The sequence below is a fragment of the Pollicipes pollicipes genome, unplaced genomic scaffold (assembly GCF_011947565.3).
Source record: "Pollicipes pollicipes isolate AB1234 unplaced genomic scaffold, Ppol_2.1 Scaffold_4295;HRSCAF=5057_pilon_pilon_pilon, whole genome shotgun sequence".
In the NCBI taxonomy this organism is placed as follows: Eukaryota; Metazoa; Arthropoda; class Thecostraca; order Pollicipedomorpha; family Pollicipedidae; genus Pollicipes; species Pollicipes pollicipes.
In genome coordinates, this window is record NW_023596461.1 from 27,491,225 (window position 1) to 27,507,065 (window position 15,841).

Here is a 15,841-nt window from a genome sequence, read left to right on the forward strand (position 1 = left end):
CCGCCCTGTCAGAAGTGGAGCATTTCAGTGAGGCACCATTAAGCTCGAAAGTGATAGACAACTTTTATTTTTCGCAAGAAACTGATTCCAAATCGGCTGTTAGATTCTTTTCATTATATATTGCATTCTTTACCATTCAAGTGCAGTATTAACGTAGTGGTGGCTGTCGAAGGCTTATGTCATCCACAGACTATTTTAGGCAAGCTTGGACTTGTGTAACGGGATGTGACACGGTCCAAGCTCATACGATTTAGACATAAACATAAGTTGGAGTTGAGTCAATCTGCCCCCTCCACCCTCCCCGTCAAGATTTTTCTCCAGCCTGATTTCCGTACAGCGTGGCTACACATCTATATGCAATTGAAGAATGAATCAGTCGGTGAAAATTGTCTGTACTTGTAAGGTTGACGACCTATGGGAAGTTAGGTTCGTTTGGTAAAAACTAGTTGTAAAAAATAATGCGGTAAAAAATTACATGTACCATGACAGCCCGATGACCTGTGAGGAGTCAGATTCAGCCCGTGACTGTCAGCGAAAGACAAATATTAGGGAATCGTTTAATCTGATGCAGCAGCGGAGTGTTAGACGAAGCCATGCATCTCTGAGATGTTTTCATAGGCAACAAACCAATTGAATTTGTAATTACAACAAATTCCATTGACCTATGGTCAGGTATGCAGATCACATCGAGGTGAACACTAGCCTGAGTTTGTCTCCAAAGCCTGATTTACGAGCTAGTTTCGGGTGCTTATTCTGATTTTACTAATGACAGTGACCGCAAGAGACATGTAACATGGAGATGTATAAGTACAGAGTAAGGCGCTGCCCTGAAATGACCCAGGTGAACATTCTGTTTTTTAGAAACATACCACCTGTGCTCATCCCTGACGCTAATTTGAATGGAAGAATGCTAGCAATATGGTAGGTTCTGGACCACCTTGATGCTACAAACGTCAAGCAAGCTTACTCGCCTTATCTGAACACTTTTCGCCCCTTGCTTAGAGCAGGAAGGTACGTTCACGGCGGCTGCATGAGGAGGTCTGGGAGCACTTGGACAATAATCCGGAGTTTGACCTTGGTCATGCCCCAATGTGATAACCTTGAAACCCTAAATTTGGGCACAATTGAATAATTATACAGTACAACCTCTTCTCCTCTGTGAATTTGATGTCCCTAGCTATGGACATGTTAAAGGTCATAGTATGCACTGCCCTACAATGACCCATGTCAACACTTTGTGTTGAGTAACATACCGCCTAGCATAACTCCTGACACTGACTTAAATGGAGAAATAGGAGGAATGTCGTTGGCCTTGGATCACCTTGACCCCACAAACTTCAAACCAGGTCACTGGTCTTATATAAACAACAATCACCTTTTGTTTAGAGCAGGAAGATTGCTTGACGGCGGTTCCATGAGGAGGTCAGGAAACACTTGGACACTAATCCCTCGTTTGATCCCGGTCATGCCACAAAGTGACAGCCTATGAACCACAAATTTCGACGCAAGTGAGTGCTAATATAGACCAACTCCTTCCTCTCCCTGGATATGGTGTCCCTTAGCTATGCCAAGCTTTCATACACAGTGGGGATTTCAACTTGACCCCGATACGAGTGAAGCGTTTTTTACCGGCCACCAGCGCGTGTTAAAGTCAAATGTCTTGAGGCTTTGGAAAAATTTCAAACGCTGTTCTCCACACTGATTGAGGTTGCTTTGTTCTTGAAATAATGCAAAGGCCAATTCAACAATCGCCCTTATGCCGTTGACCTATCTTGACATTTCACATATGACCTAATCCACTGTTTATTAGTGACTACATAATGTAAGCTTCCAACAGCTTTCCAAACTGTCTTGTTCCCTGCGCTTTCCTTTACCATGCGATAGATCTCTCACAGTTTACCTTAGCGTTCCTGAGAGAAGACAGAGCACTTAAGCTAACACTGCTCTTCTCCATTTGATTATTCGTCCAGACACCCTTGAGTGTCAGATGAAAAGAAGCGTATGTGGGCCACATGAAGAGAGGGACACATTCTGTAAACACAGCTCCATGCGGATATTTATCTCTACAACACAATGTTCAACAACATTAGTGTTATGTAGTGCACATATATATATATATATATATATATATATATATATATATATATATGTGTGTGTGTGTGTGTGTGTGTGTGTGTGTGTGTGTATACATGTACTCAGACCTATGTATGCATGCAAAATTATACGCATATATATATATATATATATATATATATATATACACACCTGTTCATCAGAATTACTAGCATATAATGTTTCAAAACGATCAAAACAAATGCGTGAAAGGAATAAATTACGGCGGATGCACTTTTCAACATAGGGAATCAGCATATGTGTTCATCATCTTTTAGCTTCTATTGACGGAACTGAAAAGACACTGACTACGAAAATCGCAATCTGTAAGAGTAATCAAATTTGTGTTTGAAGGAATGGATTCCTTGGATCAAAGTCCCCTCTAAGCAGTGCCTGGTGTCAGGCTCGACCCCTGCCAGTTGATTGTGAAATTCCAAGGCAGAAGCATAAATTGGAAAGTTTAACGCACCGTAATGAACGGCACAGTCTGTATTGCATGAGAAGTGATGGCTGAATACAGCAAACCATTCCGGGACATTCTCCGAGCCACGGATGTAATTATGAAAACGAGGAGCGTGGCACCGAAAAATACAGTTGTTGTCTTTTTACTAGTTTAACTCGCTCCCGAACGTTTGTTTCGGCGATACACAACATAAACAAAGTGCTAATCGTATTTTGTATCTAGCTGACGATAATCTTACTTAAGGTAAGTGGTGATCATCAATGGGCAAAAATTACTAAGACTATACACCTAATACTTTTCACTGGCATCCTACTTCACCCCTTTGGTCTACGAGAGTTTAAATCGAGCCCGCCCAACGTAACAATGTATATTAAGTTATATATGCACATATATATATATATATATATATATATATATATATATATATAATTGTGTATAGATACACACACGCACATAGACACGCACACACACACACACAGACACACACACACACACACACACACACACATATATATATATATATATATATATATATATATATATATATATATATATATATATATATATATAATATATATATATAACATGCATACCTGTTCATCAGACGTTCTAACACCTAATTTTCAAAACGGGATACAAATGTATGAAAGGAACAATTTACGGCGGATTTACTTTTCAACATCAGAAAACATATCACATATTCTTTATCATCTAGTTTCTATTGACGGCACCGAAAATGCAGTGAAAACGAAAATTACAATGCTTATGAGTAATCCAACCTTTTTTGAATGGATTGGTTCCTGAGATCAAAATCCACGTGACACAGTGCCTGGTGGGAGGCTGGACACCTACCATTCGATCGTGCAGTTCCAGTTCAGCAGCATAACCTGTAGGCGAAAGCTCAACGCGCCGCAATAATTGGCAGAGCCGGTCATGCCCCGATGAAATGATAGCTGACTGCAGGAAACTATTTTAGAACATTCTGGAACCAGCCTCTGTGTTTGCAGACCTCATTATGGGCACGAAGAACGTGACATCAAACCTTAAGTTTTTATAGTTTCCCTCGCTCCCGAAATGTTTTGTTTGGCAACGCCAAACATAAACAAAGTGTTAATCGTCTTTCGTATGTAGTTGATGATAGTCTTTATTTATGTAGTGATTTACAACTATAACTAACTAACTAACCCTACAACTAACATTTTCCACTTGCATCACACATCAATGACTGGTGACCATGAGTTTCACAGTCCCATGCGTTTCAAAAACGACTTGGTTTCTACAGAGCTCTGGCATACGACTTGCACACCCAGCTATGCATGTACCTACACATAGCGGTCCTACCATGAGAATGTGAGGGCGGTTAGTAAGACGGGCAACCCCACCGTCCAAAACGGCTCGTATATAAGGCCATCGGGTCGGGAACAGAGCATCAATTATCTACCGAATCACACTGAGAGCACCACGGAGGTGAGGTCAACTGAGAAGTCAAGTCAGTGCACCGTACCATACCCATTTATGTCAGTTGCAGTCCATTCTCAGTGGTCGCCATTTACAGCGCCAAAGAACATGTGATTTTCGCTTTTGCCACTGTCCTTTCGCTGGCCGCGGCCCAAAGTTACGGCAAGGCACCAGCACCGAGTTACGCTCCAGCGCCACGCAACGCTCCTGCTCCGACCCCAAGCCACACCCCGGCTCCGTCGTACGGCCGGGGGCCTTCCTACGCCTCGTCGTACCAGGGGCCGCGGTACTACGCCCAGCCGTACCAGTTCGCGTACGCCGTCAACGACCATTACAGCGGCTCAGTGTTCTCACAGAATGAGAAAAGCGGCACGAAGGTCGTACAGTGCTACTACTCGGTCAACCTGCCCGGCGGTCGGGTTCAGCACGTCAAGTACACGGCAGACAACGAGGGCTACGGCGGCTACAACGCCGAGATCACCTACGACGGGGAGGCCCAGTACCCCGAGCGGGCCGGCTACGCCCCAGCCCGCTCCTACGCTCCTGCCGCTCCCTCTTATCAGCCTGCCCCCTCGTACAAACCAGCTCCCACCTTTCGACCTGTTGTTCGCTCTTACCAACCGGTTCGTTCCTTTCATCCTTCTCTCTCCTCCTACAAACCTGCTCGTTCCTACAGCCCCGCTCCCTCATACACGTCTGCTGCTCTCTCTTACAAGCCCGCAGGAGTTTACGGAGCTCCTTCCCAGTCGTATTAGGGAGCTCCCACTTAAGAATCAAGCATGCTTATAACTTTTTGTTTTTTCTGATTATGCCTGCGTCGTAAAAATAGCGAGCAATGCAATGCATGCATTCATCATAAGAAATATCCTGTGACGTACGCTGCTGAGGAAAGATGTCACACCAACAGAAAAACTCGGTTCACCGACCAACAAACCGGAGTGGTCAAGTTGTGCTTCGCACGAAGGATGACGCGTGAGGAAAAAACGGATTAACGAATAGGTGCGCGTTTGCAGAACACTAATACTGAAGTCTTCCTAAACAGCAATGCACTCTGATGGGCATGCGAGTTGTGCTGCGTCACCTTCCTTATCGGAATGTCACGAAAGCAAAACACAACACATCACGAGTGTATTGATCATATTCACGCACGTCATTCCAGGAGTGCTGTTCGAACTTTACGCCACTCGAATTCTAATAAGTGCCCTACGAGGAGTGGGGCATTTAAATAAAGTGTCATTTTGCTCCAAAGTGATAAATAACTGAAATTCTTCGCAAGAAATGGATTTAAAATCGTTTGCTGGGGTGTTTTCCTCATCTATGCCATTAGCTATTAGCATCAAGTGCATCGTTAACGTAGTGGTGGACTCTGAAGGTTCGGGTCATGCAAGAACTATTTTAGCCAATCCTGGACGTGTCTGACCTGAGTGTGACACGTTCCAAGGTCATACGATTTACACATAAACGAGCGTTTTGGACTTAGTCAATCTGCCCCCTCGCCCAGCCAAGTTTTTCTCCAAACTGATTTCAGTCATAAGGAATTTAGTTGACCTATGGTCAGATATGAAGATCAGGACGAGGTGATAACTTACCTGATATTTGCAGGAGAGCCTGCCTCAGGTGGTAGCTTCGGGTGCCGATTTCGAATTTTTTAACAACAGTGCCGACAATAGATATGTTACTTGAGAATATGTTAAAGATCAGAGTACGGCGCTGACCTAAAATGACCCAGGTGAACATTTTGTTTTTAGGAACATAACGCCTTGTTAACCCTGACGCTAATTTGAATGGAAGACTAGCAGTAACATGGTAGGTTTTGGACCACCTTAACGCCACAAACGTCAAATGAGCTCATTGGTCTTGCATAAACACCATTCACCTTTTGCTTAGAGCGGAAGGTACGTTCACGGCGGCTGCATGAGGCCGTCTGGGAGCACTTGAACACTTATCTGGAGTCTGGCCTTAGTCAAGTCTCAAGGTAATAACATAGGAACCTTAAATTTCGACGCAAGTGAATACAGACCAACCCCTTCTCCGCTGTGAATTTGGTGTCTCTAGCTATCTTAAGATTTGATACCCAGTGAGGATGTCAAATTGACCCCCACATGAGCGAAGGATATTCAACAGACCACCAGGGCGCGTGGTAATGACACATATCTCAATGCTTAGGAAACTTAGGAACCAGCCAAATGCAGTTTGGTTGGTTCTTTCAATAACAGGAAGGCCACTTCAACAATGCTCTCAAACGCGTTAACCTCACATGACATTTCATCTGTTACCTAAGTCACCGTTTAACATTAACAACATAGCATAACTTTCCAATAGCTTTCCAATATGTCTTGTTCCCTGTCCTTTCCGTTATCATGCGATGAATGCTTTACAATATACCTGAATGCTCTTAAGCGAAAAGAAGGCATTTCAATTCACACCATTCTTGTCCAGTCGATTTTTAATTCAAGTACCATTGAGTGCAATAGCAAAAAAGCGTACGTGAACCACAAAAAGGTACCGACACATTCTGCAAACATTAAGATGTTCAACGACATTTTAAGTATAAGATATGCATATACCTGCGCATCAGACATGCCAACGCATCACTTTTCAAAAACAGGAGGGCAAATGTATCGAATGAATAAATTACGGCGGGCGTACTTTTAAACATCCGGTAACATCTAACATATCAATCATCTAGCTTCTATTGGCTGTACTGAAAAGGCACTAAAAACAAAGATTGCATGCCTTAAGATTAACATTAATATCTTAAATTGATTGGTTCCAGGGATCAAAGTCCACGCGAAGCAGTGCCCGGTGTGAGGCTTAGCCCCTAAAATCTTATCTTGTAATGTCATGTAGGCTGCAGAATTTGGAGGCGAAAGTTTAGCTCACAGCAATGCTCAGTACGGTCCGTTCTGCCAGTGAAGTATTGGCTGAAAATTGGAGACCATTTCGGGCCAATCCAAACCCAACCCCAGGAAACATGGATGGTTTTCTCGGCGCGACGGAAATGTATGGAAAAATTGAGCTCCTTAATCTCTTCAATCCAGCGTGCGTACCGCCTTCTCGGATCTTTGGTGTTGCGTAACCATTGAAGCTCGCAGTGGTCAGTGAACCACTTGAAACGCACTCCAAGCAGGTACGGTCTGAATTTCCTCAAAGCAAAAGCAAAAGCAAACACCTCCTTATCTCGAATGTGCCAATTCTTTTCACTTTCTGAAAAAGCCTTCGAGGCAAAACTTACCGGCCTGTCGACCCCTGATTGGTCCCTCCGTGATAGAGCACAGCCCAAACCAGAATCCGATGCATCCGTGCTAACCTCAAATTTTTGCCGCATGTCTGGTAAATGCAAGAGCGTGAACGTGCCGAGGGCCTGTCTTAGTCCTGGAAAAGCCTTTTTCTGTTCATCCCACTGGAACTTGGTCTTTCCAGAGATTTTATACAGCGGAGCCGCCACAACCTGGATGTGTGGCATGAAATCATTGTAGTAATCGCAAAACCCAAGAAATTGCTTCAACTGTTTGGTTGTCTGTGGTCGCGGCCAACTCTTGATAACCTCAACCTTTTCTGCACCTGGCTTGAGACCTGAAGATGACACAACGTGCTCAAGAAACCTTATCCGCCGCCTGCAGGGCACCACTTTCTTGCTCTTTACAGTCAAACCAGCACACCTCAGTCTTTCCAACACAGTTTGCAACAGGTACAGGTGCTCCTCTTCAGCTTTTCCACTGACAATGATATCATCGAGATATGCAGTAGCCCCGTTTCCAATCAGGCCCCGCAATACCTCTGCTATTAGGCGAGAAAAAACTTCCAGGCGCCCCCTTAGCCCCACATGGCATCACCCGGAATTCCCATTTCCCGTCCTTTGTTGTAAATAACGTTTTTCTCTGGTCTTTCGGGGCCACAGGGACCTGCCAATAAGCCGAGTTCAGGTCCAGCGTGGTAAACAGCCTGGACCCGGCCAAGCCATCCAGGCATTCCTTGACAAATGGAAGGTAGCAGACCTCGTCCATCGTCTTGCTGTTTAACGCACGAAACTATTGCTTAACTATTGCTTCCGTATCAACCAACCACGTACAGTCCACTTTCGGAATGCGACCACGCACATGAAGCGAACGCACCTGCGAATTGTGGGGACCTTTGACCTCGGGTCCGGTTACCACCGGTCCCGCGGTAGTAACCCTCCTCAGTTTAAAGCCTGATGATAATCACGCTGTGTGTGCCCAAACTCAACACCAGCAGACAACGAGAGCCGGTCGCCCCCGGCCGCAACCCAATGAAGCCTGAGTACACCCTACCCGCCGGCGGCCAGAAAACCATATGTCCAGCATCGCATTTGTCTGCCCCGGCAACCAGACCGGCCCGACCCGGGCGCCGGACAGCCCGGCCCTGCCGCACCGCTGCCCTCCCTCCCCCTGTGCACGCCCCTGTGGGCCGCCCGCCCAGCTGACCTTGGCTGGGTCACGTGGCGGCCCCCCGCCCCGCTGAGCCGACCGCTGGCTGACCCGCCCGGCCCCGAATGACGTCATGCCGCCCCCGGCGATAGCGCCAGCCGGCCGGCCGACCGGCCCAGCCGCCGCGCGGATCTCAAACACGGCATGAGAGAGCTCGGCTACCTCGTCCCGGAACCGCTACCGCTCCCTTCTCCCTCCTTCCATCGCAGACCCCTCCACAATTTGACTGACTCTAGCCGGCGAACGATGGACAGCCTCCCCAATTTGGTTTACATGTATCGGCGTCTTATCAAAGTCAATGCTGGGATACAACAGACGTAACTGTGCCGCAACATCTGACGAGATGCCATCCAAGAACCGACTCCTCAAGAGAGCGGCTCCAACAGACGTGTCAGGCCGAGCCACGAAAACGCACCACGAAACGCACCACGAAACAAAGAGAGTAAATCGGAAAGAAACATACCGTATGTCTCGGAGGGTTGCTTACGTCGCTGGCTGAGCCGGTCCTGATACCAGCTCTGGGACGGACCGAGCTCCCGACGCAGCGCCGACTTCAGGCTCCGAATATCCCTTGTGTCCTCTTCCGACAGCGCATCCATCACCGCAATCTGCGAACCGAGGCCAAGAAGCGCCTTCCCCATCGGTTTCTTCTCGTCCCCCGCCGCCAGCCGACAGGCATCCAACCGTCGCGAGAAGTGTTCCAGCTCTTCCCCATCACCCCACGCCAATTTCTCCCTCGACTCCATTTGGCACGCCCCCACTCGCCGCCACCAGTGTGATACACGCGCGCTCTCACCGGCATCAGTCGACAGGCGTCCTGGTGACCGGTGACCGGTGACCGCGGCGGCCGGTCGGCCGACGCCTCCGGCGGTCGGCAGCAGAGGCGCGCCCAGGCGCGAGCACTAGTGGCGCACTACACCACTAAGTATTGGCTGAACATAGGGAACCATTTCGGGCCAATCTAGACACAACCTCAGCAAATACGGATGTTGTCATAAACAAAAAAGCGTAGCATTTACGTGAATGTAATGGTTCTGCCCTCGTCGTCCACGCGTTGAATACCATCCCTTCGCTCCGAGCTGTTGTTTCAGCAACACTCAATATAAACAGTGTTCATCGTATTGTGTACCAAGTTCATGATAATCTTCCTTGATTCATGCAGTGATTATCGATGGGAAATTTACAAAAACCTTACACCCAACGTTTCCCACTGGCATCACGCAGCAAAGAGTGATAACCATGATTCCTACACTCCCATGCTTTGCACAAAACATTTGGTCTCCATGGAGCTCTGGCATACGATATGCACATCCAGCTCTGCATGTGCATACACACGGCAGCCCCACCATGGGAATGTGAGGGCTATTTGTAGCATGGAGACCCCACTCTCCACAACCGCTCGTATATAAGGCCACCGGGTCGGAAACAGAGCGTCAGTCATCCCTCGCATCATCCTAAGAGCACCATGGAGATGAGGTAAACTGAGAGGCCAAGTCAGCGCAACGCAGCGTGCTTGTCCATGCCAGTTGCGGACATTATCAGTGGTCGCCATTTCCAGCGCCACGCCGGGGTCCTACACCCAGCCGTACCAGTTCGCGTACGCCGTCAACGACCATTACAGCGGCTCAGTGTTCTCACAGAACGAGAACAGCGATACCAAGGTTGTACAGGGCTACTATTCAGTCAACCTGCTCGATGGCCGTGTGCAGCACGTCAATTACAAGGCTGAAAACCAAGGCTACAGCGGCTACAACGCCGGGGCCACCTACGACGGGGAGGCCCAGTACCTCGAGCAGGCCAGCTACGCCCCAGCCCGCTCCTACGCTCCTGTTGCTCCCTCTTACAACTCTGTCCAATATTACAAGCCAGCTCCCTCTTACCGACCTGCTGCTCCCTATTACCAACCTGCTGCTCGCTCCTATCAGCCGGTTTGCTTCTATCAGCCAGCTTCCTCCTACAAACCTGCTCGTTCATACAGCCCCGCTCTCACCTACACGCCTGTTGCTCCCTCTTACAAGTCCGCTGAAGCATACGGAGCTTCTTTCCAGTCGTATTAGCGAGCGCCCATTCAGGAATCAAGCGTGCGTATAGGTTACTGTTTTCCTGATGTCCCGTCATCCTATGCATATAAAACAATGTTATGCATGCATTTATCATATGTAATATACTGTGGCGTACGCCATTGTGCAAAGTTACCACACAAACGAAACAGGCCAGCTCTACAGACCAACAAACTGGGGTGGTCAGGTCATGCTTCGCAGGAAGGATGATGGGACGTGAGAAAAAAGCAACGGATTAACAAATAGGGGCACATTTTCAGAACACCTGGGTGCACGTTTTCAGAACCCTCCCTAAACAGCAGTGCACTGTGATGACCATGCGAGTTGATACTGCATCACCTCCCTTATCACAAAGCTACAGAAACAAAACACAATACATTACGGGTGTATTCTTACATTTACGTACCTCATTCTAGAAGTTTCGTTTGAACTTTGCACCACTCGAACTCTAATTATGGCCTTACGAGGAGTGGGGCACTAACCCCTCCCCTGAGATCTCAGGAACTAAGAGAGCTCGAGACACAAAATGCACAGGGTATGTTGAACTGCATGTGAACTCACTTAGGGCAAAGTGAGAGGGTCGTGACCATCGGGGCAGATAAGGGCAAAAATTGTCAAACTCCAAGTCTGCCTCCAAAGGGTCCGCAAAACATAGATCATGTTGTGAGCAAAACGTCACATGCTCATTTTAAGTCAGTGACCTTGTTTGACCTTCCAAGGTCACGGTGACCAAAATAATGCAAGACTGCCTGGAGTTTTGCATTTGAATAATCGACATAGATTACCCTAGGCAGTATGTTCTTAAAAACGAAATGTTGACCAGGATCATTTTAAGTCAGGAACTGTCATGCACCTTAAGAAGTCCATGCAAGATGCCTTATGCGGTGTCTCTTATCAGTAAACTCGAAATGAGACCCATGAGGCAATCGCTTAAGTAATACAACAGTTTTTCTGATCTCTGTCGGACCTTCATACCTGACCATAGCTCAATGTAATTTGATCAATGAAGTGTTCTGCTGCCTAAGAAAGTATCTCAGAGATGTATGGCTTCGCCCAACACTCCGTTGTACCATTAGATTAAACGATTCCCTAGAAACTGACTTCGCCAAATCCATGGCCTGATTCGACCTGCCATAGGTCCGCAACCTTACAAAGTGCATCTAATTTTCTGATACCAAGAGATCCGCTATTCAAATGTCTACAGCTCTGCAAAATTTGGCATGGCTATGCCGTCCCGTTCGGAAATCACTGCAGAAAACTCTCGAGGGCGGTTAAGTTGACTCCCACCCGAGCGTGGTTAAAAGAGGTGCCATTTTGCTCCAGTGATAGATAACTTTTATGCTTGGAAAGCAAATAATTATAAATCGGCTGCTAGATTCCTTTTTCTCATGAATGCCACTCTACCATGGCATTTTTTTGGCACAAGAGCATTTTTAACACAGTGGTGGCATTTTAAGGCTGAGGCCATCCAAGGGCTAAATTAGCCAAGCTTGGACTTACGTGACCGGACTTGACACGTTTGAATAACTTAGACATAAACACACGTTCGGTTGAATCAATCTGACCCCCCCCCCCTCCCCCCGCCCTGTCCAGGTAATTTTACAACCTGATTTCCGTGCGGTGTGGTTACACATCTGTATAAATTCAATAGTGAATCATGTTGTTAAAAATTTACATGTACCTTGACAGGTCGATGATCTATGAGGAGTCAGATTCAGGCCGTGGCTGTCAGCGAAGGCCATTTCTAGGCAATTATTTAAGCGGATGTAACAGCAGAGTGTTAGACAAACCCATACATCTCTGAGATAAATTCATAAGCAAAAAAACAACTGATTTCAAAATCACAAAAAATTCCATTGACTTATGGTCAGGTATGAAGATGAGACCGATTTGAAAACTAACCTGTTTTTGTTCTCGCGGGCCTGCTTTGCGTGGTAGTTTCGGGTGCTTATCTTGAATTATCAAATGGCAGTGACCGCAACAGGCACGTTCCATGAACATGTTAAAGGTTATAGCACGGCATAGACCAAAAATGACTCAGGTAACATTTTGTGTTAAGTGACATACCGTCTAGCGTAGTTCCTGACGCTGATTTAACTTAAAAAAAATGCAGGAATATCGTAGGTGCTGGACCACCTTGTCCCTACAAATGTCAAACAAGGTCACTGGTCCTATATGAACAGCATTCACGTTTTGAGTAGAGCAGAAAGGTAAGTTGATGGCGGTTGCATGAGGAGGTGAGGAAACACTTAGGCATTAATCCGGAATTTGACCTTGGTCATGCCCCAAGGTGATTGCCTAGGAACGCTAAATTTCGACGCAAGTGAGCTCTAATACAGACCAACTCCTTCCCTCTGTGAATTTGTTGTGTCTTAGCTATATAACCTTTGAAACCCGGTGGGGATGCCAAATTGACTCCAACACGGGTGAAGGGTATTTCGCCGGGCGTTAATGACCCAACACCGGACGCGTTAATTGCCAGTGCCTTAAGGCTTTGGAAAGCTTTCATACGCTGATCTCCTCAATGATTAAGTTTTTTGGTTCTTGAACTGAGGGAAAGGCTAATTCAATATTCGCCTTTACCCGTCGACCAAAGTCACTGTTCAATAGTGACTATTTAATGTAATCTTCCGATAGCTTTCCTAAATGCCTTGTTCCCTGCGTTTTCCGTTACCATGCGACAGCTCGTTCACAGTTTATCTGAGTGTTCCTGAGAGAAGGCAAGGCACTTTAAGTAACGCTGTTCTTGTCCGGTTGATCATTCAGTTAGACACCTTTGAGCGTCATATGAAAAGAAGCGCATGTGGATCGTATACAGAAAGGGACAGATTCCGTAAACACAACTTCATGCGAATACTTATCGCAAATATATACATATCGCAAATATATATATATATATATATATATATATATATATATATATATCTATATATATATATATATATATATATATATATATATTACGATAAGTGTTCGCATGAAATTGTGTTAACGGAATCTGTCCTTTCCTGTATACGGTCCACATGCGCTTCTTATATATATATATATATATATATATATATATATATATATATATGTATATATAGGTATAGAGGATGTCTAGATCGATAGAGATAGAGAGAGATAGAAGAGAGGAGATATAGATACTAGAGGAAAAGAAGAGGCAGAACTCTAAGATCGATATATATATCTATATATATATATATATATATGTATATATGCATATATATACTTATAGCTATATATATATATATATATATATATATATATATATCCCCCCCTCTGGCCCTGCATCTCTCTCTCTCTCTTCTCCCTCTCTCTCCTCTCTCTCTCTCTCTCTCTCTCTCTCCTCTCTCTTCCTCTCTCTCCTCTCTCCTCTCTCTCTCTCTCCTCTCTCTCTCTCTCTCTCTCTCTCTCTCTCTCTCTCATTCCTTTTTTTGTTTTGTCCCACACTAACGCATAATGTTTCAAAACGATGAGAACAAATGCATGAGAGGAACAAATTACGGTGGGTGCACTTTTCAACATCAGGGCTCATCATTTATATTCATCACCTTCTAGTTTATACTGACGAGCCTGAAAACACACTGAATACGAACATGGAAATCTGTCAGATTAGTCAAAATTTTCTGAACGAATGGGTTCCTTGCTTCAAAGTCCAGCCCAAACAGTGCCTCGTGTGATGCTGGACTCCTACCAGTTAATCCTGCAATTTCAGGCCAGCAGCATAATCTGGAAAGTTCAACTCACTGCAATGATCGGCACGGTCCGCCTTGCATGTGAAGTGATGGCTGAATACAGCAGATCATTTTGGGACATTCTGGAACCGGCCTCCATAGTTACGGATATTATGGAAACTGAAGAGTGTGCCACTAAAAATACAGTTGTTCTAATAGTTTCAACTAGCTTTCAAACGGTTGTTTCGAAAACACCCAACATAAACAAAGTGTTAATCGTATTTTGCATTGAGTTGATGATAATCTAATTTGCTTTATGTAGTAATTATTAATGGGAACAAAATTACACAGACTATACGGCCTATATTTTTCACCGGCATCCCACTTCAATGAGTGATAACCATGAGTACCACACTCCCATACTTTGCGCAAAAAAGTTTTTTATTACGGAACTCTTGCATACGACCTGCGCACTCAGCTCTGCATGTACATACACACGACAGCCCAGTCATGGGAATGTGAGGGTCATTGGCAGCACGAGCGACACCGCCCTCCACAACTGCTAGTATGTAAGGCCACCGGGCCGAGATCAGAGCACCAGTCATTCACCGGATCACACTTAGAGCACTATGAAGGTGAGGTCAACTGAGAGGCCAAGTCAGTGCACAACAAGCTTGTTTACACCACTTGTGGGCCGTTATCAGTGGTGTCGTTTAAAGCGCCAAAAAAGTCTAACAGTGCGTCGCGTCATTTCAGATCTTCGTCCTCGCAGCTGTTCTGTCGGTGGCTGCAGCCCAAAGCTACAGCCAGGCACCCGCACCCCGCTACGCCTCTGCTAAGGCACTCCGCTACGCTCCTGCTCCGGCGCCAAGCCACGCCCCGGCTCCGTCGCACGGCCGGGCACCTTCCTACGCATCGTCGTATCAGGAGCCGCGGTACTACGCCCAGCCGTACCAGTTTGCGTACGCCGTCAACGACCATTACAGCGGATCAGTGTTCTCCCAGAACGAGAACAGCGACACCAAGGTTGTACAGGGTTACTACTCAGTCAACCTGCCCGACGGCCGGGTTCAGCACGTCAAGTACACGGCTGACAACCAGGGCTACGGCGGCTACAACGCCCAGGTCACCTACGACGGGGAGGCCCAGTACCCTAAGCGGGCCAGTTACGTCCCAGCCCGCTCCTACGCTCCTGCCGCTCCCTCTTACAAGGCTGTTCGCTCCTACGAACCAGCTCCCTCTTACCGACCTGCTGCTCCCTATTACCAACCTGCTGCTCGCTCTTATCAGCCGGTTCGCTCCTATCAGCCAGCCTCCCCCTACAAACCTGCTCGCTCCTACAGCCCCACTCCCTCCTACACGCCTGCTGCTCACTCTTACAAGTCCGCTGAGTCACACGGAGCTTCTCTGCAGTCGTATTAGCGAGCGCCCATTCAGGAATCAAGCGTGCGTATAGGATACTGTTTTCCTGTTGTTGCGTGCATCCTATATATAAAACAATGCTATGAATGCAGTCGTCAGATGTAATATACTGTGACGTACGCTACTGTGCAAAGTTATCACACAAACGAAACAAGCCAGCTCGACCGACCAACAAACTGGAATGGTCAGGTCTGGCTTCGC

At 46.4% G+C, this 15,841-nt stretch overlaps 1 protein-coding gene across 1 annotated transcript in view; it reads left to right on the forward strand.

The window, feature by feature from the left end:
- LOC119097380 (cuticle protein-like) overlaps window positions 1-15,841 on the forward strand; it is a 63,097-nt gene that overhangs the window by 42,139 nt on the left and 5,117 nt on the right. Inside the window, exons 6-8 of the mRNA XM_037220425.1 lie at window positions 4,371-4,545; window positions 10,122-10,277; window positions 15,344-15,511. Of these exons, the coding sequence (XP_037076320.1) occupies window positions 4,371-4,545; window positions 10,122-10,277; window positions 15,344-15,511 (499 nt within the window). The remainder of the gene's footprint in view (window positions 1-4,370; window positions 4,546-10,121; window positions 10,278-15,343; window positions 15,512-15,841) is intronic.